Source organism: Cynocephalus volans, chromosome 5 (genome assembly GCF_027409185.1).
Source record: "Cynocephalus volans isolate mCynVol1 chromosome 5, mCynVol1.pri, whole genome shotgun sequence".
Lineage (NCBI taxonomy): Eukaryota > Metazoa > Chordata > Mammalia > Dermoptera > Cynocephalidae > Cynocephalus > Cynocephalus volans.
The window spans coordinates 48,710,758-48,734,320 of record NC_084464.1 but is presented as its reverse complement, the minus strand read 5'-3'; the positions used below and the strand labels follow the sequence as shown (position 1 = coordinate 48,734,320).

General features: G+C 51.8%; 1 protein-coding gene across 1 annotated transcript in view; it reads left to right on the top strand.

The window, feature by feature from the left end:
* The window catches only part of MDGA1 (MAM domain containing glycosylphosphatidylinositol anchor 1), a 54,024-nt gene extending 30,969 nt beyond the window's left edge, over nucleotides 1-23,055 (top strand). Inside the window, exons 3-17 of the mRNA XM_063097482.1 lie at nucleotides 2,432-2,606; nucleotides 4,317-4,513; nucleotides 5,330-5,462; nucleotides 5,717-5,986; nucleotides 7,843-8,172; nucleotides 11,461-11,757; nucleotides 12,572-12,856; nucleotides 14,589-14,740; nucleotides 15,578-15,755; nucleotides 16,006-16,029; nucleotides 16,996-17,148; nucleotides 17,679-17,813; nucleotides 21,560-21,690; nucleotides 21,824-21,932; nucleotides 22,682-23,055. Of these exons, the coding sequence (XP_062953552.1) occupies nucleotides 2,432-2,606; nucleotides 4,317-4,513; nucleotides 5,330-5,462; nucleotides 5,717-5,986; nucleotides 7,843-8,172; nucleotides 11,461-11,757; nucleotides 12,572-12,856; nucleotides 14,589-14,740; nucleotides 15,578-15,755; nucleotides 16,006-16,029; nucleotides 16,996-17,148; nucleotides 17,679-17,813; nucleotides 21,560-21,690; nucleotides 21,824-21,932; nucleotides 22,682-22,773 (2,661 nt within the window). The 3' untranslated portion in view covers nucleotides 22,774-23,055. The remainder of the gene's footprint in view (nucleotides 1-2,431; nucleotides 2,607-4,316; nucleotides 4,514-5,329; nucleotides 5,463-5,716; nucleotides 5,987-7,842; nucleotides 8,173-11,460; nucleotides 11,758-12,571; nucleotides 12,857-14,588; nucleotides 14,741-15,577; nucleotides 15,756-16,005; nucleotides 16,030-16,995; nucleotides 17,149-17,678; nucleotides 17,814-21,559; nucleotides 21,691-21,823; nucleotides 21,933-22,681) is intronic.
* Nucleotides 23,056-23,563: the final 508 nt, after the last annotated feature.

The following is a 23,563-nucleotide window of genomic DNA, read 5'->3' as shown; positions in this document are numbered from 1 at the left end:
GGTCCATCCATGGCTGGAAGCTGGAACTAGAGTCTACCTAAGCTGGAAGCTCAACAAGAGTGGTACCACCTATGAATGGGGACCAGAAGATCTCTGTCCCATACCCAGAGTCACAGCAGGGAACACTCTCTGCTTCAGGGTGTGGGTACAAAGTCACCTATGAGAGAGCATAACCCTAAACCAGTCTGTGTCTTGCACTATCCAAATGGTGAGGAAACCCTAAACTGAGAAACTTATGAAAACCAGTTGGGACCTACAAACCCATTATCTTGAGCACAGACAACCATAAAACTACACCGCAGACAGCCCTGCAAAGGCCCAAGTAGGACTTCTACAGAAGATAATCCCACTGAATACAAGCCTGTGGAGTAAAATTTTAAAATACAGTGCCAGGAGAACCAGTCCATAGACCCAACAAGTTGAACAATTCACATCTGAGGAACTAGAGAAAACAGAGCAAAAGAATCTTCACAATACGTATGTTTAAAGTATTAGAAAAAGCTAAGGAATGGAATCTATAAGACAGGAGATTATAAAACCTGATCACTCAGATGTGGCAAAAAGCAAATAGAAAACCTAGAAATAAAAATGATAGTCTTTAAAAAAAAAAATGGCCTCAATTCCCTAGAGATAGCTAAAGAGAAAATTAGTGTATTAGATGTGAGAGCTGAGGAAATCAGCCGTAATGGAGTCTGGAGAAGACAAAGAGATAGAAAATGTGAAAAAGAAGTTGAGAGACATGAAGAATAGAATGAGAAGCTATAACATAAATTCAGGTATTTCAGAAGAAGAGACTAGAGAAAACAAGAGAGGAGAAAATATTTAAAGAGATAAAGATTGAGAATTTTGTAGAATTGAAGGTGGATAACTCTCAGATGGATAAAGGAAACCAATCTTGAGCAGTATGTAAACAAACTCCATCTAGAAAAATTACAGTAAAACCATAAGACATCAAGTACAAAAATAGAAAAATATTTCTATGGCCCCATTTTTTCTCTGAAGCACCAAGTGTGAATGGCTTGTAACTGCCTCTAACCTTCCCCAAGTTTTGTAACCTCTAGGTCCATGGGGGTAAAGTCAAGGGTGGGGAGGGGATAAGAGTAGCAACACCGTGGCCTGCAGTGGCGCCTCCCTGCACGAGAAAGGGTGCCCTGCACCCACTTCTCCTCAGCCTCGTTTTTATGAACTATGGCCTGACCTATTCCCCAGGATCGGGGTCCTTGCCCTGACTCGGTGATAAGCAGTCCTCCTCAGCTTCAAGACTGAAGCTTTTCTACCCCACTCCCCAATCCTTAAACATAATTATCTGGAATTGATCAGTTTTTCTTAAATGTCTGGCACCTTGAGTAGTAACTCAGGTTTCTCAGGTGATCCTTGATATTTTCCCATAATCTAAGGCAATAATAATAGAAACTTGTTGAGTGACTAATGTATACCAAGGACCACACCTAGGTGCTTTAATCCTTTATCTCTAAACCTCATAAGAAACTCGGAAAGTGGGTATTATGCTATATTAGTTATTTATTATTTCATAACACATACTCCAAAACTTAGGGGCTTAAAGCAACAGACACTCACTGTCTCACAGTTCCCATAGGACAGGAATCTGGGAACAGTGTAGCTGGCTGGTTCTGAGTCAGGGTCTCTCAAATGCTGTAATCCAGGTGTCAGCAAGGGCTGCGGCTGTTTGAGGATGATGGGCTGGAGGATCCACTTCCAAGCTAACTCTTGTGGCCATTGGTCTGAGGCTTCAGTTCCTCCCCACGTGGGCTTTTCCATGGGGCTGCCCATGACATGATAGCTGCCCTGCCCCATTCTCTAGCGTGTGACCCGAGGGAGGGACCAAGATGAAAAAAAAGTCTTTTACAATCTCATCGAGGAAGTGACACACTATCACCCCTGCTGTATTCATCCCACCGAGTACAAGTGGGAGGGAGGGAGGGGACACGGCACTACGGAAAGGTGCAAAGACCGGGAGGCCATCTTGGCGGCTGGCTACCTCCAAGCTCACACATGAGTAACCTACCCAAGGCCACTAAGCTAGAAAATGGAATAACAGAGAAATTTTATGAAATACCTAGTCTTCTGGGCACTAAGTTTATATTCATTTAATCCTCCAAGTAACCCTAGGAAGGGGGTAATAATCGCCATTTTACAGATGAGGAAAGGACGACAGGAGAGGTTGGGTCATTTGCCCCCAAACCCGCGTTCTCAACCCCAGCTCTACACACCTGATTTAAAGCCTCCTGCCTCTGACCCCGGGTTCCCCGGGCTCTCGAGCCTGTGGCGTCCTAACCCGCGTGCGCATCCCCACGAGCCTGGGATGGCTCCCCAGGCCGGTGTGTGCCCCGTGCCGCTGGCCCGACGGCAGGGCGGCCCGCCCGGAGCCCCCGCCTCGTGCCGGCTCTCACTGCCCCGCCTGGCCGCCCAGGTGCGCTGGACCAAGACCGCGGGCAGCGCGTCCGACAAGTTCCAGGAGACGTCGGTGTTCAACGAGACGCTGCGCATCGAGCGCATCGCGCGCACGCAGGGCGGCCGCTACTACTGCAAGGCGGAGAACGGCGTGGGCGTGCCGGCCATCAAGTCCATCCGCGTGGACGTGCAGTGTGAGTAGAAGCCCTCTGCTCCCCGGACGCTCAGGTGGGGAAGCCGGGGGGTGGAGGGAGGATGGAGAAGCGACACCTCGATGACCCAGGACAGTAGAGCTTTTCTCTCTTTGGGACTAGGCAGGTGTCCTTGCTGTCCCTGCGGTGTGCGCCGGTGTGTACATTCCCATCTGTAATCCCATATGAACCTTGCAACATCCCTGTAAGGTGGGCAGGGAGGGCAGGAGGATTGGATTATGCCCCTTCCACAGATGAGTAAACTGAGGTATTAAGGGCATGTGACTTGCTCACCAGCCTAGAGCAGGTAGCCCCTGATGTGAACTGAGGACACAGGTCTCTTCCTTGTGGTTCAGTGCCCTTCTCACAGTACTTCATGGTGCTGCTTTTGCCCCAGGGCAGCTCTAAGACCTCCCTCCTCCACCACCTGTGGGTCAGCCCCCTCCCCCCAGTCCTTGCTACTGGTTGGATGGGAAGCCCCCAGTCCCTACCTGCTCTCCAAGGATATCCCTTTAACCCCTGGAGCCTGTCTCCCTGCTTGCTACCCTCTTCTGTGTCCATCCAGGCTGACCCAGGTATCCAGAAACTGTAGGACCAGGCCCAAGGGTATGTCTGGTACCATCTTAAGGCCTTCAGTGAACCTACCTGTTAACAACATACCCTCCTACCTCCCAAGTGGAATCGGACAGAGTGGTGAACGGTGGAACCCCAGACCTCTCTTCTGTCTCTCATCAGCCAGGCCAGGGTCCTGCTGACCCCTGGGACTGAGGGTCATTCCAGGTTATTTGTGCTGGAAGGGGCTGGCAGGAATAGCCTGGGCCTCACCAAAGCTCACCCTCACCCATGGCCTTGGTTATGACTTCTATCCAAGTGCACTGTGGAAGGGCAGAATGAATGATGGGATGCTGGAACATCCATTGTGGAACATTGGAATGTGGACTGTTGGTGCCTGTGCTTCATAACCCTTGCTACACGTTAGAATCTCTAGGGGATCTTTTAAAAAATACTGATGCCCAGGCCCCACTTCCAGAGATTCTGATGTAATTGATCGGGGATGGAATACGATATAAGAATTTTTTCTTGAACTTTTGTTTTTAATTGAGGATTAACCTATATCCAATAGAGTGCTCTAATCTTAAGTTTACAGTTTCGTGATTTCTTACATATGTATGTGTGTGCATGAACACAATCCAGTTCAAAATATAGACCATTTCCAAGACCCTAGAAAGTTCCTTCATGCCCTCTCCCAGTCAATAACACCCCCAGAGGCAATGAATATTCTGACTTTGGACAGAGTCAGTGAGTTCTGCCAGGTATTAAAAAATATATATCCATGTATTTCTATTGTGCAAACAGGGCCGAGAACTACCAATCTAGTCTAATTTACCAGTGAGGGAACTGAGGCCCAAAGAGAGGAGGGACTTAGGCAGGTCACACTACAAATTAACAGCTAAACTGGGATTTGAACCAGGGTTCCCTTACTTCCAGTCTGCAGCTGCTTCCTCCACCCAATGATGAGAGGGTGTAAATCTAGATGCCCCAGTGCAGGTCCCTGGGGAAGGACAGGCAGGAGGGAGTCTGAAAAGCCATCAAGTCCAGTTCCCTGCCTCTAATGAGTTGGTCAAGCTTGCAGGGCTGGGAGAGCATCTGAATCTCTGGAAGTGTCCCTTGTGGCCACCTAGTCCTGACTCCATGGACGCTGTGCCCTTGCAGACCTGGATGAGCCAGTGCTGACGGTGCACCAGACAGTGAGCGATGTGCGAGGTAACTTCTACCAGGAGAAGACGGTGTTCCTGCGCTGTACTGTCAACTCCAACCCACCTGCTCGCTTCATCTGGAAGCGGGGCTCTGACACCCTATCCCACAGCCAGGACAATGGCGTTGACATCTATGAGCCCCTCTACACCCAGGTCAGGACGGGCAGCTGGCTCACTATACATTCTTCCTCTTGTACCTAAAAAGGGAGGGGGGCCTGGGGGCTGAGGCCTTACGATCTGAAGTTCTCTAGCCTGCCCTGACCTTAACAGTTCTGTTTTGATCTTGGAAGCACACATTCTGATTGGAATTCAGACAGTCTGGGGTGGAATAATCAGGGCAGAAAGGTCAGGGAGCAGGGGTGAGGACAGGAGAGTCCCCAGGACAACGTATCTTCCAGGAACGTTGCTTATTAGGAAAAGCCACCCCCTAGGGGCAGGCAAGTCATCCCTGCCTGCTGCTGGTGGGCAGAGTATTGGGAACCCATGGGCAGGCACAGCAGAAGTTGGTGACGGAGAAATGACTCCTCTTCCCATGGGCCCCCGACAGTCCCAGGAGATGATGATGATGTCATCTTGCCAGAGAGGGCTTTCAGAGGTGACTGTCAGAACCCCATGCGCAGCCTGTGGGCCAGCCCCTTGAATGTGTAAGTTATAAGACAAAATAGGATGCCCTCCTGACCCCTCCATTCCCCAGGGTGGGGAAACTGAGGCCTGGTCCTGGCCGGTATGCACCAGGGCAACCCCTCAGACCCAGAGAAGTCCATGATGAGGCACTGTTGAGGGTACGGAGAGTGTGGCATCCATCTCAGGTTCAGGGCCCCTGGGAGGCCTGAGCCTCCAAATGGTGTGGTTAGGAAGACAGGAATTAGAATAGGATTTTGCTCTAGCCTCTGGTGCTGGGTGAATGAGTGTTTGGGACCCCTGGAGACTCAAGCAGGCCCCTCACCCCCATGGTCCACTGCTGCCCAGGGGGAGACCAAGGTCCTGAAGCTGAAGAACCTGCGGCCCCAGGACTATGCCAGCTACACCTGCCAGGTGTCTGTACGTAACGTGTGCGGCATCCCAGACAAGGCCATCACCTTCCGGCTCACCAACAACACGGGTACAGGCATTTCCCTGCCCATACCCCTTGCCAGCCAGGGCTAGCTTCCCAACCAGGAGACAGTGCCCCCTCCCACACCGGACTCTAGGCACATCACCTCTAGTGCCCCTCCTCCCCTCTGCCTGCTCCCTGTCTTCTCCCCTTCATCTCCCCCAAGGGCTTCCCTGGCCCCCATGGTTACCCTAGCCACTCATCTCCTCCACACCCAATCCTGCCTCACAGTCACCTAAGACCCCACCTCATTGTCCTCTTAGCACCACCGGCCCTGAAGCTGTCTGTGAACGAAACTCTAGTGGTGAACCCTGGGGAGAATGTGACGGTGCAGTGTCTGCTGACAGGTGGTGATCCCCTACCCCAGCTGCAGTGGTCTCATGGGCCTGGCCCACTGCCCCTGGGAGCTTTGGCCCAGGGTGGCATCCTCAGCATCCCTTCAGTGCAGGCCCGGGACTCTGGCTACTACAACTGCACAGCCATCAACAATGTGGGCAACCCTGCCAAGAAGACCGTCAACCTGCTGGTGCGATGTATGTGGCCTCAGGAGGGGTGGGAGGGAAGTTGTGAGTCAGACAGGGTCCCTGTCTTCTAAGAGCTACCAACAAACTGGGAAAAAGGCCTGTCTGCTTCGTTTTGGTACAGTGAGGCATGCTCAGGAGGCATGTTCCAAGCACTTGATTTCCCTGCAATTCACCTGTCTGTCAGCAGATGGCAGAAGGACTAAAATTTTTGTAAAGCTTTATTTACAGTTTACAATCTATATTTCCATATACAACCTAACAATCCAAGAAGTAGAAAGAGCTGGAATTGATTGATTACCTCCGTTTTTTTTTGAGTTTGGGAAGCTGAAGCTGCAAAAAGCTAAATGTGCACATTCTGGGTTTCAGAAGGAAATTTCCTGACTTTCTCTCTGTGTAACGAGTTCTATAGAAAATAACACACATTTCCACATATCTTATATGTAACTCTTTATTAGCAAAGGATTTAAGTGAATCTGAGGATAATTACTAAGTGTAAAAATGATATAAAATTTGGAACACAGTCTAAAGAAGTACACTTTCCTTACTAAACCTCAGCCTCAATAGTTATTATTAGCTGCTCACTATGATCTTGATTTTGCTACTCTGATTTAACAGAAAAACTTTAAATTGTTTTTGGCTTGTGCAGCTTTAGGAGTTCTTTGTTTTGTTTTGTTTAAGATCCAGGCTTATTTCCAGCTCTTTAGCAATTGAAAATAAAGTACAGCTTCTGCCCAATTCAACTGAGAGTCTCTGATGACATGGGTCCTTTTCTTCATTCATCTCTCACTGGCCAGTCAGTCTCTTTCTGATTCTGCTCACAGAAAGAAACTAGCTTTTTATGACTTTTTACTTAATCAGGGCAAGAAAGAAAGAAACAAGATTGTGGCTATCTGATGCCTACTTTTTCCTTCAATGGTACTTTTCCCATCAGAAGATGATTTTTCCCCATATGATTCCATTTGGCCTTTAAAACTTGGGTTGGTAAGATCTTAATTTACATTAAATATTATGATCACCTCTTAGGGTGACTATACAGCCTGCTTTGCCCAGCACAGTCCTGATTTGTGGCTGTTATGTCAATTTCCTGTCCAATTAGCATCCAATCTGTTAAGAACTGTGTCTAACTCTTGGCTTACATCAATCAAAATCCACATTTTTTACATAGGACAGACCCTTTTCTTTCTAAACTCTGTGTTTTTATGTAATTGCATATAAAATTATTGTTTTAGTCTTTTATTATAAAAATTACACAAACAGTACAAAAGGGTAAAATTTGCAAATTAACTTGCTCTTCAGTTCCCCTCAGTTCGCTCTCTAGAAAGAACCATTATATTCTAGTGCATCTTTCCAAATTTGTATTTTGCATATTCAAGGTTTAAAACAATGGTAAAAAATAAAGCAGTATAGTGATCAACAGTGCAGGCTCTGAGTTTCAATTCAAAATTTGCTACTTTTTTGGGCAAGTTGCTTAAACTGTCTGAGCCTTAGTTCCTACCTTTGTAAAATGGGGACAATAAAGCACCTCTCTCAAAGACTGTGGAAGGACTAAATGAGGAAATCCATGTAAAGTGCTTAGAACAGTGCCTCTCACATAGTGTGCGTCCGGTCAACAGCGGCTATGATTATTAGTAAACCCACTTTTCTGCTACGAGCTTTTGTGAACTTTTAAAAGACATCTGAACAAGCAGAACAGTTTCCAAGCAGAGAAAAGTGATGGTTTCTACTGGTGGGGGGTGGAGGGGGATTGTAGTCCCCAACCTCCAGGTGGGCCAGTTTGAGGGGAGAAGCTGGGTGTGAGTAGGGGTGGGATATGGACCCTGGCTTTGGGCCAGTCCAGCCACTCTTCCCTCCTCATCCATCCATAGCCATGAAGAACGCCACATTCCAGATCACCCCTGACGTGATCAAAGAGAGTGAGAACATACAGCTGGGCCAGGACCTGAAGCTGTCATGCCATGTGGACGCAGTGCCCCAGGAGAAGGTTACTTACCAGTGGTTCAAGAATGGCAAGCCAGCACGCATGTCCAAGCGGCTCCTGGTGACCCGCAATGACCCTGAGTTGCCCGCTGTCACCAGCAGCTTAGAGCTCATTGACCTGCACTTCAGCGACTATGGCACCTACCTGTGCATGGCCTCCTTCCCAGGGGCACCCGTGCCCGATCTCAGTGTTGAGGTCAACATCTCCTCTGAGACAGGTGGGCAGCTGGAGGGGCATCAAGGAGATGTGGGGGAGGTGGAGAGGCCCATAGAGGGCAGGTGGGGGCAGCAGCTTGGGAGAGGGAGGCCAGAGTTAGGAGGACACCATTTGTTTATGCCACACACATTTATTGAGTCAGCATCATATGCTAGGCCCCATGCTAGGCCCTGGGGCAGAGTGGTAGGCAAAACAGGCTCCGCCCTCATTGAACTTGTTTCAGGTGGTCTTATAAATAGACGTATCATTGCAAACTGTGACACATCAGAGTCTGGAAAGAGTTCCCGAGATAGAATGTTTGAGATCTGAGGAAGGGGCAGGATTTTACTAGGCAAAGGAGAGCAAGGGAGAGTTGGGGGAAGAGCAGTGCAGGCCAACGAATCAGCATATGCAAAGGCACTGGGGCAGGAAAGTGCACCGGCCATTTGGAGAACTGAAGAAGAGTGTGGCTGGGAAATGGAGTGAGATGAGTGGAGAGGCTGGCTAGACCAGGTTATGTAGGGCCCTGCAGGCTGTATTGGTTTGCTCGGGCTACTATAACAGAGTACCACAGACTAGCTGGCTCAGACAACAGAAATTTATTTTCTCACAGTTCTGTAGGCTAGAAGTCTGAGATCAAGGTGTTAGCAGGGTTGATTTCTTCTGAGGGCTCTCCCCTTGGCTTGTAGATGGCCATGTTCTCCCTCTGTCTTCACATGATCTTTCTTTTATGCATGTCTGTGTTCTAATCTCTTCCACTTATAAGGACACAAGTCATATTTGATTAGAGCACACCCTAGTGACCTCATTTAACCTTAATTACCTCTTTAAAGGCACTGTACAGTCACATTCTGAGGTACTGGGGGTTAGGACTTCAACATATGAATTGTGGGGGGGGGGGACACAATTCAGCCCATAATACAGGCCATGGTAAGGACTCAGGTCTTTATTCCAATAATAACAAATAACAATAATGAAATGATAGTAGCTAACATTTATTGAGTGTTTACTATGTGTTCTGATGATTTTATATTTATCTCATTCATTTTTGTGATTTACCTTACGGGGTAGTAGTTTATCCTCTCATTTTACAAATGAAGAAACTTAGGCTCTGAAAGTTTGAGAAATTTACCTAAGGTAATCCAACAGTAAGTGGTGGAGATGGTATCCAAACCCAGGCAGTCTGACTTCAGAGCCTGCTGTCAGCCACTGCTGAAGGGTCTACACCTTGAGAATGACAGGATCTTAGAAGGGATCTTTTGGAGAGGTTCTCGAGTCTCATCTCTAGCCCCAGCACCTTGGACTGAGAAGCGGGCTGATTTTGGCCAGCTATCACCACATGGCCAGATGTAGAAATGAGGACTGTAATTGTTATGAGTATTTCTTTGGCCCTTCAACAATCTGGGCCTCAGTTTCTTTTTGTGAGAGGTTAGACCTGGTAGCCTTAGAGTCCCCTCCCATCCTGATATCCTCACAAAGAGAGACCAGGTGAAACTGGAGAGGTCAAGAAAGGCTTCTGGAAGAAGATCAACTTGAGCTGGGCTTTGAGAGTGGATCAGAACTCCACAGATTCCACAAATCCATTTTGTAAACTGCTTTGTGCCACACCCTGGATGGCACAGGAGGAGCTGTGGATCCAGACAGACACAAATGCCACAGCTCCTTCCTCACAACTCACTGCTAGCCAAGAGAGAGAGAGATGTTTTGGAGGAAGGGGTAAGGCAGGACATGGAAGGGCAAACCTTGGAAATGTGACATGGAAGGGAAAGGAGGGATCTGTAGAGCACCCTGGGGACACTAGAGGAGGAGTTCCAGGCTGCCTGGGGAAGCCAGAGAAGTCTTCTCAGAGGAGGCGTGCTCCATGTGAGCCATGGAGGGTGTGCTGGAATTTGCCAGGTGGGGAAACCAGCCAAGGAGAGGATATAAGAGGCAAAAGAAACAAGGGAGCTCCCCAAAGTATAAAAGATTTGGCATGTCCAGGGAGTGTGCTCCTTACAAGTGGATCCTACAAATGGGACACAGGATGGGAGCGGGGACGTGAAGGTGGGGGTGGCAGAAGCCAGAGCCCAAGGGCCTCATTTGCAGAGCTGAGGAGTTTGAGCTTTAACCTGAGGGCAGTGTGGCCTCCGAGGGAAAAACAGCTCTTTAGCCTGTCGGGGGTGCAAAAGTGTTGGGAGCTGGGATGTTTTAGAGACAGGGAAGGGACCGAGGGCAGTTGCCTCCATTTGGTTCATAGGCCTGATGCCTAGGGCATAGAAGCTTTTTAAGAGCCCATGGAAAAAATTTAGACCTGAAAAAGTAAATTAATTGGCTCCAAAATATGAAGAGAAAAGTGAATAATTAAAGCCAATAAATGTATAATGTTTAGAGTATAAATTATGCTAACTAGATAGCTGGACCTCAGCTTGCCCTGCAGAGTTATTTACAAATAATAATTTTATGTTTATATCTAATGTGGGATATGGGTGCATTTTAATTTGTTTGATGTGATGTAGATGGGACCCATTTGGGCAATGTGTTGGGTTGGATTAGGTTTGGCTGTGAATAACAGAAGAACCCTAATTCATAGTGTCTTAAACAAGCGTATTTCTTCCTCGAATAAAAGTCGGCTGGTGGGCAGTTGGGGCTAGGATAGCAGTTCTGCTCCACCAAGTCCTCAGGGCCACAGCCTCCATCTGGCTTGCTGTTCCATCATCCCTAGCATGTGCTACCTTGTCTGTGACGGCGGTTCCAGCTGCAGCTATCAGGAAGGAGGAGAAGAGGAACACAGCCTCTTCTTTTAAAGACTCATTTCCCTTCATATCCCACTGGCCAAAATGCAGTCATGTGGCCACAGCTAGCCAGCCACAAGGCAGGCTGGGAGATGTAGACTTTAGGTATTCTATTACTTTAGAAGAAAGGGTAGGGATGTTGGGGAGCAGACTAGTGGTCCTCGATAACACTCCAGGCAAGAGAAGGTGAAGGCTTTAACTAGGACAGGGCAGCGGTAAGAGGGAGGGGATTGAGAAAGGAGATACTTAGTAGAAATGTTTAAAAGGTGGAATCCCCAGTGCTTAGTGGTGTGCGGGAGAAGGAACAGGCCGGGCTGACTTCAAGTCTCTTTTCGAGTTGGGAGACCAGGAGGTGGAGAGGATTTGGGAAGGTGAGTTCTGCTTTGGGGATACTGAGGGAACCACCTATGAGAAGTCTGGGATGGGGAGTGAGCTTGCACCTACCTAGGGGAAGGGAAGTGGGAGCCCCAGGGCAGAGGTGGGGGGGGTGGAGCTCTAACTCTGCTGCTCCTGCCTCTCTGGCCACTGTCCTCCTGCAGTGCCTCCCACCATCAGCGTGCCCAAGGGCAGGGCCGTGGTGACTGTGCGCGAGGGCTCGCCAGCCGAGCTGCAGTGCGAGGTGCGGGGCAAGCCGCGGCCGCCCGTGCTCTGGTCCCGCGTGGACAAGGAAGCTGCACTGCTGCCCTCGGGGCTGCCCCTGGAGGAGACTCCGGACGGGAAGCTGCGGCTGGAGCGCGTGAGCCGCGACATGAGTGGGACCTACCGCTGCCAGACGGCTCGCTATAATGGCTTCAACGTGCGCCCTCGGGAGGCCCAGGTGCAGCTGAACGTGCAGTGTGAGTCCCACCCCCACCTGGACTACCTTCTGAGCCGTCTTTTCCGGTTCCCAGCCTATTCTCCCTTCACCCCCTCACCCACCTCAGTCCAACCAAACCCCTCCATCTCTTGGTGACACCCCTAAAACCTCCTTGACATCATCCTGCCCACAGGACACGGAGGTCTGTGTCTCTTGTCCCACTTCCACCATAGTGTCCCCCATCTTCATTTTCAGGGGCCTAGTGAACAAACAATTTGATTTTGACAGGTTGAGATGGGATTTTGAAGGAGGAGGAAGGACACTCAAGGGGAACACACTGATAACAAAATGATGAAAATTAACTCACCACGTGCCAAACACTGTTCTAAGAACTAATTTAACCCTCCACAACCCTATGAAGAGATTCAATCATTCCCCCCATTTTTACAAATAGGGAAACCGAGGCACAGAGAGGTTAAGTAACTTGCCTAAGGTCTCACAGCTAGATAGAGGCAAGGCTGGGATTTGAACCTAACCCATCTAGCTCTAGAGATCGTGCTCTAAACCCCGATGTGCTGCTGCTTTTCATTACATGGGGCGGTGAGGGGCCCACGTAAGGAATGACCACAGGCCCAGTCTGCGAAGCATGGCTGGAGGGAACGGCCCGGAGGGAGTGGGAACCTACGAGTTTGGGAGGCCTGAGCACGGCTATTGTATGGATGTGTTGCGAGCGTGTATCCGCCCTGAGATCCTTCCAGGCTGGGGGAGTCACGGGAGTAGGGGCGAGTTCATCGCCTCCCCACGGGGCCTCTTCTCAGACCCCACTCGCCACTGACCTCCGCCCCCGCCCCCAGTCCCGCCGGAGGTGGACCCTAGCTCCCAGGACTTGCGCCAGGCGCTAGGACGGCCAGTGCTCTTGCGCTGCTCGCTGCTGCGAGGCAGCCCCCAACGCATCGCCTCGGCCGTGTGGCGTTTCAAAGGGCAGCTGCTGCCGCCGCCGCCTGTCGTCCCCGCCGCCGCTGAGGCCCCCGACCACGCCGAGCTGCGCCTCGACGCCCTAACCCGCGACAGCAGCGGCAGCTACGAGTGCAGCGTCTCCAACGACGTGGGCTCGGCTGCCTGCCTCTTCCAGGTCTCGGGTGAGCGTCCCGTCGGTCCCAGCCCACCTACGCTGGCGCACTTGGAGCCAGGCTGCACCCCAATGCCGACCCAGCCCTGCGTGGCTGACCCCGCCCCTTTGAAGCCGGCCTGCACCAGGCTTAGGCTTTTGCCTCTCCAAGACCCGCCCATGCCAGGTCTAGAGCCCGCCCCGTGCCACGGGATCCTATCCTTGGTCTCCTCATAGCCCCGCCCCCAGGCCCGGGCCACGCCCCTCCACCGACGCCCAGTCTAGGTCTCTTCCTTCCCCTTTCAAGGCCCGCCTACACCTGGCCTAGGCCCCACGCATTATAGCTCAGTTCCCTTCCTTGCTTCTTACAGCCGCACCCTTTTCAAACTTTCACCGGCCTGGGCTTAACCCCTCTAGCCCCACCGGCACCAGGCCTAGGCCCTTCCCTTGAAAGGCCCGTCCAGGACCTGGCCGGTTAGCTCAGTTGGTTAGAGCGTGGTGCTGATAACACCAAGGTCCAGGGTCCGATCCCACTACCAGCCAGAAAAACAAACAAAAATAAACGCCCGTGCTTACCTCGTTTAGGCTCCGCCCACATCAGGCATAGGCTCCACCCCTTACAGCTTCGTCCAATCCCAGCTCTGTGCTTCCAGCGTTCTCGTAGCGGGCACGGCCCGTTCCAGCCCCGCCCACACCAGATTTCGACCGGTTCCCGCCCGGGGCACCACCCCATCTTAGCCATCGCGGTTCAAGCCCCTCCCCCTCGGCCCCGGAGGCTGCGGATGGGGATCCTCCTTGGGGCGAGAACTGTAGTTGAGAGGAGAGAAGACGCCCCTCCGGAACGTCGCGGGTGGCGCTGAGCCAGCCTGCACATATTTCCTGAGCTGTCACCCTAGAGATGTAGGCCCTTGGGTGCCCAGAAATCCCTCTCAGCCCAACTCTTCATCAAGTCCTTCCCGGTTAGGCTGTCTGGGCCTGCAGACAGGCCATGGGTGAGTCAGAAAGGGGTGGAGGTCGCGGTGAGGGTCGAGGGTTTGGATTGCCGACGACCGCTCCTTTTCCCTCCATTTGGGGAGAGCTGTCAGAGCTGTTGGCAGCGCCCCTGGAGGAGAGTGCCAGGTGTGCCTGTCCCCCATTCCACTGCACCCCCAGCTTTCCCAACAGCTCCCAACTGAATGGATGACCCTTCAGCTCCTGTTCGGATCCCCCCCACTCAACAGCAGGGGCTAGAACCACTGGCCCTCTCCCCAGCCCCTCCCCGCCCACCCATCCCTGCCAGCCAGAGGCCCCTGTGACATTTCCCACCTCCTTCCCTTCTCCCCTGTTCTCCCACACTTTCCCCGTCTCCCCACCTTTCTGCCTCTCTCTATCCACCTCCTCTCTCTTCTCTTCCTTTCCTCTCAATATCCCTGATCCTTCTTTCTCTTTCCCCCAATCTTCTTTCTCTGTGTCTCCCCTAATATCCCTCCTCCCTGTCTTCCCAAATTTTTCTTTTCTGTCTCTTTCTCAACCTTTCCTCTTTATTCTCACCAATATCACCTCTTGGAATTTCCAATCTCCTTTCTTTCTATTTCCCACTTTTCCTCCTACCTCACCCTCATTCTCCCTAATCCACTGTTCTCCCGACATCTCCTGTCCTCACAATATTCCCTTTCTCTTTGTGCTGTTCCACCCATCCTCTTCTGTTCCTCTCCCACACCTCCTCTCTCTGTCTCCCATCCCCCCACCCTCCACGGCCCATGCCCCCCTCCCTGCCCTCTCAGCCAAAGCCTACAGCCCGGAGTTTTACTTCGACACCCCCAACCCCACCCGCAGCCACAAGCTGTCCAAGAACTACTCCTATGTGCTGCAGTGGACGCAGAGGGAGCCCGACGCTGTCGACCCTGTGCTCAGCTACAGACTCAGTGTCCGGCAGGTGGGTCAAGGGGGAGCAGGGGCCTGGGGGCAGGTGGTGAGTGGCTGACCCTGGAAATGCTCATCAAGGCCAGAGGAAGGGGTTGGAGACAGGGGCTCAGACACATTGACCCTCTTACAGACAACTCTTTAAAGGCAGGGAGAAAGTGTTCTGAACATAGCAGCAGGAACTGGGAGGCTCTAGGGACCTGTCCCTTCTGGACCCAGACTCTGGTCATATCCCTGAGGCAGTGGGTTGGGATCAGCTGGGTTCATGGGGGTGCCAGCACTGCTCACAGAACATAACAATCTACTTTTGGGTTAATAGCTTAAGGTGGGGATTCTCTACAGTGCAAAGCCTGAGTCACTATGCTGTTCTTATACCCAGTCTAATTCCATGTGTGTTTGTCCAGCCCAAGAGGCAGTTGGCATGGAGGGTAAGAGTGCGGCTCTGGGCAGATTGCCTAGGCTAGAATCCAGCTTCATATGAGCTTGGAAAAGCTAAGGCTCTTTGGCTTGTTTCCTTATCTGTAAAATGGGGATAATTTTAATCTACCTCATTGAATTGTTATTTTGAAGATTAAATGAGTTAATAATGGCAAAGCACTTAGAATGATGCCCAGTGCACATTAATTGCTGAATACATGTTGCTATCACTGTTATCATTAAGACATCCCTGGGAGGTGGGCATGGAAGGGGCGATTGTCCCATCTCACAGATGAGGTCCTGACTTCCTAGTCCTTTGCTCTTTCTGCTCTCCCATGCTGTCCCCCCAACCCCAAATTACACCAGGGCCTGGGCTGGTACTCCAATGGAGGGCATGGCCTGCCAGGCATCTGGGAACTCCCTGTATCTGCAGTTGAACCAGCACAATGCCATGGTCAAGGCCATCCCGGTACGGCGTGTGGAGAAGGGGCAGCTGCTGGAGTACATCCTGACTGATCTCCGTGTGCCTCACAGCTATGAGGTCCACCTCACACCCTATACCACCTTCGGGGCTGGTGACATGGCCTCCCGCATCATCCACTACACAGAGCGTAGGTGACGGTGGAGGTGGTGGTGGGAAGGGTGGACCCATCTCATGCTCAGGGACTCGCTCCATAATCCTGATGCTGTTCCCAAGCCTGGGACTCCCCTCTGTATACTCTACTACCCTGTCACTGCAGGCCAGGCTCACTGGCTTCCAGTCCTGGCTCTGAGGACCTTGTCCTGTGGTCCCAAGCCTGGGCACACTCGACAGAGCCCCACACCTCAGTTCTGACTTGGTTTCCCTGCTTGCTTTCTCAGCCATCAACTCTCCAAACCTGTCAGGTAAGACACCACCTCCCCCACCACCCCAACTTCCCCTTTCCTTTAGGGATACAAAGGCTCTCCTGGTGGGAGGAAGGGACCTCAAGAGATACCCAGAGAGAAAATAACTTCTCCCTGAGTTTCCATGGGGCAGGGGCCAGCAGCCAGAAGGAAAAGCAGGGCTGGGCTGGAGATGTTTGGATCCAGGATTTGTTTTGGGGCTTGAAAGCTAGGCTGGTGGGACGGGGGCCCATTGTCCCTAAAAGAAAAAAAAGGAGAGGCCAGGCTAGTCCACCCCCACCCCATTCCCTGAGACAGGGGTCCTTAATCTGTGATCCATGGATCCAGAGATCTGTGTATAGAATGCAGGGGTCTATGAACCTGGAAGGGCATACAATTATTTCTTTATTTTTCCTAACTTCTAGCAGACAGTACTATCCCCTTCAATGATGAATATAAGCAACAAACTACAGTACCTGTGACTTTGTCATCAGCTGAAATCCGATGTTTTCACATCACCTTACAGTTGCAGATATCTCTAAATATCATTTACATTCATTGGTATTTCAAAACTACAGTGGTTATTAGACCTAACACTAGATCTTGTGATTTAATTAGACAATAAGAAGCCCATATATTATTATATAACAAATTTAAAAATATTTTGACAACTGTATCTCAATATAATTGGTTTCCTTTGTAATCCTTGAATTTCATTTTACATGTCTAAAATCATTATTCTGAGATGGGGTCCTTAGGCTTCACTAGATGCCAGAAATGTCTGTGGTACAAAAAAGGTTAAGAAGTCTTGTTTTGGGAAGATATTTGTGTGGGCCCCATTGCCTGGTCTCTCAAGCCCTGAAATCCTGGGTCCATTGATTAGATGCTTGGGAGCTGCCTCGGGGTGGTGAGGGAGGCGAGGCTGCGCCAGAGGGGTGAGGAGGCTGACCCTCTTGGTCTCTCCCTCCCCACAACCTATTCATGCAGATAACACCTGTCACTTTGAGGATGAGAAGATCTGTGGCTACACCCAGGACCTGACAGACAACTTTGACTGGACACGGCAAAACGCCCTCACCCAGAACCCCAAGCGCTCCCCCAACACTGGTCCCCCCACCGACATCAGTGGCTCCCCTGAGGGTGAGGACACAGACATCTGCAAGAAATGGAGGACTGATTCAGGGAGGGGGCTACGCCCAGGAGCCCCAGTCGGGGGATAGAAGAAGACATATAGCCCTGTCCCCAGGGAGCCCCAGTCTGAGGAGGAGACACAGCCCCGTCCTCAGGGAGCCCCAGTCTGAGGGAGACACAGCCCTGTCCTCAGGGAGCCCCAGTCTGAGGGGGACACAGCCCTGTCCTCAGGGAGCCCCAGTCTGAGGGGAGCCACAGCCCTGTCCTCAGGGAGCCCCAGTCTGAGGAGGAGACACAGCCCTGTCCTCAGGGAGCCCCAGTCTGAGGGAGACACAGCCCTGTCCTCAGGGAGGATCAGGAAAAGAGAAACTTCAGTAGAGCTGAGAACTCACGAGGCTCATCAGACCGCTGTCTGTGCTGTAGGCGGGGAGGACGGGGTGGATTCAGGCAGCTGAAGGTCTGGCAGAGAGGGACCCAAGTGGAAAGAGGCGTGCGTGGGGTGAGGAGGAGTCTGTTGGCGCATCTCCCCTCCCCCACAGGCTACTACATGTTCATTGAGACATCAAGGCCCCGGGAGCTGGGGGACCGTGCGAGGTTGGTGAGTCCCCTCTACAATGCCAGCGCCAAGTTCTACTGTGTCTCCTTCTTCTACCACATGTACGGGAAGCACATCGGTGAGTCAGTGACCAGGTAGTCTGACCATGTGTGTGCTGGGGTGGGAGTCAACAGGAGGCCAAGGACCAGCCCACATGTGGCCTGAGCTTCTCAGCTTGGTTAAATCACAAGTCCATGGAGGGAGTATAGACAGAAGATTGGCGAGGGAAGTCAAAAGCCAGCTTGTCTGAGATTTTGATTTTTGTTTGTTTGTTCGTTTTTGATGGCTGGCCAGTATGGAGATCTGAACCCTTGACCTTGGTGTGTCTGAGGTTTTGAGATGATCAAGGCTCCCTGAGTCTGCAAATAAAAAGACTCTAGCAGGATGAGATGGAAGTCATGGAGGTTTTGGAGAAAACAACTAACAGGTTGCAAATATTGAGTGCCTTCCAGGTGCCAGGTGATGTCCTGGGGGGTATGCATCCCTGATCTCGTTAACTCTCACAACCACCAGGTGAGGGAAATGTTACCAATAATTCAGAGAAGCTAAGCATTTGTCCACAACCACACAGCCACCCAGGTCTGCCTGACTTCCCCAAGTCCTAAACAAGAAATTGGAAGGGTGCTGTTTTGCAAGTGACGAGAGGAAGGCCTGCTTCCTAAGTGTGGGAGTGAACTTAAGGACTGCCCTTTGGGAAGAGATGGGACTGGCAGGATTGTCACAATCAGTGAACTCATCAGTTCAGCTATTACTTCTGGAGCACCTGCTCTGTGCCAGGTATCAGGTGCTGCAGTGAACGAGAAGGATGAGTTTCCTGTCCTCTTGGCACCTACAGTCAAGTGGGAGAGACTGACATTAAACAACTAATGGCACCAGATAAGAGTTAGTGACCACAGGGGCCAAGACAGCTGGTAACAGGGAGGCCTCACCAACTCTGGGGACATAGTTGTGGAAGATCCTGCTGAGGAATTTAAATTTTGTTTGTTGCTTACTTATTTATGGGAAAGGTAATATACTTCACATGGGTCAAAAGGTACAAAAGGGGGCATGGTGAAACTCCCCCTCCCATCGCAGTTCTGCCACCTAGCACCCCTCCCAGAGACGATCAATAGACTAGACTTTGGGGCAAATTTCCACAGATACTTCATGCACGTGGAAGCCCGTACACACATATGCATGCACACACGTACATGCGCACACACACACTCTGCTCCCCCCACTTTACACACACTCTTCTATGCTTGCTTTTTCCCTCTGAGCCATACATCATTCCTTATCAGTCCACAGAAAGCTTCTTCATTGTTTTCCTCGACTGCACGGTAGAGGCAGTGACTCTAAGCAAGTGTAGACCCAAAGGCTCATCATGGAGAAGCCTCCACAACTAGAGGGATGTCTGTCTTGGGAGATGGTGAGCATCCTGTCCCTGGACAGGAAGACTATCCAGCAGGGATGCTGTGGAGGGGACCCCTGTTCCAGACCATATGACTCCACTGCTCCATCCCCTTGAAGGTGTCCGTCCCATCACCATGTTCTCCAGGCCTTCCGTTCTTAATCCAGCCCCTGTCTGCTTCTCTGATCTCTGCTGCCACTGTCCTCCAGCTCCTCCTCAGCACTAGCACACCAGTCTCCTGGCTTTTTATTAATTGCCTGAGGCCGGTTCCTGCCTTTCAGGCCTTTGCTCGTGATATTCCCCTAGCCTGGAACATTCTTCTCTCCCTTCACTCAGGTTTCCTCAGAGAGCTCCCGGACCGTCCCATCTAAAATAGCTCTCTATCCATTTCCCTGCATTGTTTTCTTTACAATGCTTACCACCAAGAGCAGGGAAGTGCACAAGCACAGGGGTCTTTGTCTTGTTCACCAATGTCTCCCTAGTGCCTAGAACGGTACCCGGTATATGGGTGCTCAGTTAGTTGAGTGAATGAATGATAGGGTGTCTGGGCTTGATGAACCCTGAGATAATTTCCAACCCTGAGATTCTAGAAAAGTTCTTGATAACAGTCATGGAAAGTTCTTCATTCAGCGTTTAATTATTGAGAACTGGTAGGGATTTGACACAGATCTTTCCACAAAGAGTCAAATGGGGAGAAGACATGAGTAACAATGACTGCCACACCACAGAGCAGAGAGCTGGGCAGTTTAAGGACTGCCAGGGAGCTGCAGTTTAAGGACTCAGTTCACAGGAATGTTAGGGGGCTCCCAGCACAAGCCTAGGAAGACTTCCTGGAGGAGGTGGCATTTCAGAAACGCCTTGGAGAAGGGGAAGGATTTGGCTAGGGAAACAGGGAAGGGCATCTCAAGCAGAGGGAACAGTTGAGCGCAAGCCCAGAGGCTGGAAAGCTGGAGCGTACCCAGGCATAAGCGTGTGGTTCCGTGTGGCTTCAGAGGTGGCAGGGAAGATGTGGCGGAACATCGTGATCAGGCCCACTCTCCACGGAGGCTGAGGATCTTAGGCTCTGGCTGGCCCCTATGAAGGGATGTCAGAAAGCTCCTGAGTAGGGAGAACCTGGGAGCTGATGGGGTGCTCAGGGAAGGTGGCAGAAATTTGGTTTTTGTTTGAGCAGTGAAAAAGCAGTCTTCCCCATCGGGGTCCTTGGGGCAGGGTAGTGGAGAAGGAAGAAAAGGTATGGAGATTGAAGCTGGACTCTGGGGAGATGGGGACAGGGGGCGGATCTCTGGGAGGGGGAAGAGTGAGCAGTCTTGTTGGGGATGGTGAGGACCCGAAACAAATCCAGGGTGGGTGCCTCCTGTTCTACTGGGTGCCGGTTGCAGCCCTCTTACGGGCCCCTCTCCTGCTGGTGAGGGCACCCCCCATACCTTGAACCTTTGCTGTGCTTCTCATTCAGCGGCTCTGCTCCTGGGTAGGGGGTGTTTCTTGCTGTTCTGGTCCTTCCTCTCCCCTTCCCTCCCACCCTGCCTGGGAGCTCTGGGCACCAGCTATCCACAGGCCTGTGTCTCGCTGATCCTCCTTTGTCCACGCCAACTCCTTTCATCCCAGGCAGGTAGCATCTGGTGGCTCTCCCCCACTGGGGGGGAGGGGGATCTGTCTGTCTGGTATCGCAGATGGTGTGGCTTTGTCTGAGGATAGTGCCATGGAAATGCCAGCCACCAGGCACCGTCTAAGATTGATTCCCCTCCCCTCCGAGCCAGGTCTTTCATGTCACCGGGGACTCCAGGTGGGATGGAAGGGACAGAGAGGGAGCACTGCCATTGCCTGGGTGCTCTTAGCCAAGTCACGACCCTCTCCTCCTCTTCTAGTGCTCCCCAGCACCCCCAGAATTCCAGGTCCCTGTGGCTGTGGGCAGATGGGCTAAGCATCCCCAGGTTAATGCCTCCAAAATCTCACTCTCACTGTTTTTGCTACAGCGATGTAGCACAAACTAATATTTCAATTCAACTTCTTTTTGTTTAGCTTTGTCCTGAGCATCAGTATCAGAGACATCCTGGGTTTGAAGGGCTAGTTTTATGCACCACATAAAAATACAAATAAGTATTTAAAAATGTAAAGTCCCTTCTTCTACCTCCAGAAATCATGTACTGCCGCGCGCGCGTGTGTGTGTGCGTGTGTGTGTGTGTGTAGGGGTGGGAAGATTAGCTGATTAGCAGGGAAGGAATGAAACGGAAAAAAATTTGTAAGTTGTCCCGATGAACTGAAATCCTGGTGCTGTCTTCCTTCACACAATGAGGTCCCCCTGTGCTAATGGGATGTTGAACCAGTCTGGGGATGGGGAGAAGGTTCCATCCAACTGTGGGTAGTGGTGGGAGAGGAGGGCTTGGTAAAGGGGCCTTGCCAGACCTCACTGCCTGCTCTTTTCACACCCACCACAGGATCTCTCAACCTCCTGGTGCGGTCCCGGAACAAAGGGGCTCTGGACACGCATGCCTGGTCCCTCAGTGGCAATAAGGGCAATCTGTGGCAGCAGGCCCATGTGCCCATTAACCCCAGTGGGCCCTTCCAGGTGAGTCCTCCCAGCCCAGAGGCGGGGTATGGGGGCCTTCCAGTAGATTGAGGGGAAAGGGTGGGGGTGGGGGTCTCTGGTGCCCGGAAGACCCTCCCCAATCCCTGCTCCCTGCTCTGTGACTCCACCCCAGATTATTTTTGAGGGGGTTCGAGGTTCGGGCTACCTGGGGGATATTGCCATAGACGACGTCACAGTGAAGAAGGGAGAGTGTCCTCGGAAGCAGATGGATCCCAATAAAGGTGCACGATTGGGAGAGGGTGGGGAAGCGGAGCCTGTGGGGGGCTGTGTGGGTGGGCATCTGTCTATTGGGGGAGGGTGTTTGTGTCTGAATGGGGGTTCAGAATGCCTGAGTGATGGGAATCGTGTGTCTGTGACTGTGGACATGGGCCCACCTTGGGCCCCACCATGACTCAGGCTATGGGGCATAGGGAGGACAGTGAGAAGCCCAGGCCCAGCCCTCCTTGTGAGCTTACTGAGTCATTTACAGTAGCAGAGTGCCGCCTGTGCCTGTGTCTGAGTACGTCTCTGTACCTGTGGCTCCAGATGTGAACGTGTGCCTTCCGGGGGCCAGATGTTTCCAATACTAACAGCTCCAGTTTACTGAGCCATTACTATGTACCAGGCAAGGTACAAAAACTTGCATATGCATGTTTCACTTAATCCTCACAACAGTCCTCTGGGGTTGTTCATATTATTAGACCCATTTTACAGATGAGGAAACTGAGGCCCACTGACATTGAGTAAATTGCCTCATGTCTTAGTGAGCCTGAACCCCAGCAGGCTGAGTTAACCCCCACACCACATCACCTCATGTCTGTGCTTATGAATGTGTCTTTGTGCATTGAGGGCAGTGCCACTTTCAGGCCCCCCAGAGAGATGGGGCAGAAAAATGGGGCCCTCCCATGGCCAACCTGCCTACCACTCCCTGCCCCTGCCAGAGCTGACTGGAGCCCTGGCCTGTCTCCTCTCTCTCTCTCTCTCATCGCAGTGGTGGTGATGCCGGGAAGTGGAGCCCCCCACCAGTCCAGCCCACAGGTCTGGGGGCCCATGGCCATCTTCCTCTTGGCGTTGCAGAGATGATGAGAGCTGCGTGGCCCCCCCACCCCGCCCCGGCACACCAAAGTGTCCACATCGTACCAAAGACTGACCCCCGCCAGCCGGGGTGCCCAGGGGCAGAGCCAGCCCGCCAGGGAGGGGGCCTGCAGTGGCTGCGGGATGAGCAGAAAACAAGGACAGAGGCCCAGCACCGAGGCCCAGCACCGAGGCCCTGAAGATGGTTATTTGACACACGCACACACGCACACACTCACACACACAGAAATATATTAAAGCACAAGTTTCTATCCGACCTGCCAGCACCTTCTTTACTGTGGAGACAGGGGACTTTCCTGAACGGTGTCTGCCACCCCAGGGACCTTGGTGCAACGTAGGCCTTGTCCTGGCTGCACTTGTGGTGTGTTTCTGACCTTCCCCTGTCCCCTAACTCAAGGTCAAACTCCAGCCCAGTGGCTTTGCCAGAAGGGAGCCAGAAGTGGGGCAGACATGGGAGCCCCTCCCTTGGTTGGACTCTGGGACTTCCTGGGATGGGGAGGCAGAGATCAGATGAGGGTCAGGTGAGACTTTGTGAGCTCTGTGACTGTCCCCCATCAAGGAAGGCGGGACACTTGCTGCACACAACTCTGTTCCCAGAGTAAGGGCTGGGTGGTAGAGACCCCAGGTTACCTCAGATGCCCTGACCTGTTTCTGGGACATTATATTCTTCTCCTCACTGTACCCCCTTTAAAAGGACCCAGCACAGGGTCTTGGGCCTGGGCAGTCTGAAGACTGACATCTTCCTCACCCATCCCACCCCCATCCTATCCCCATAATC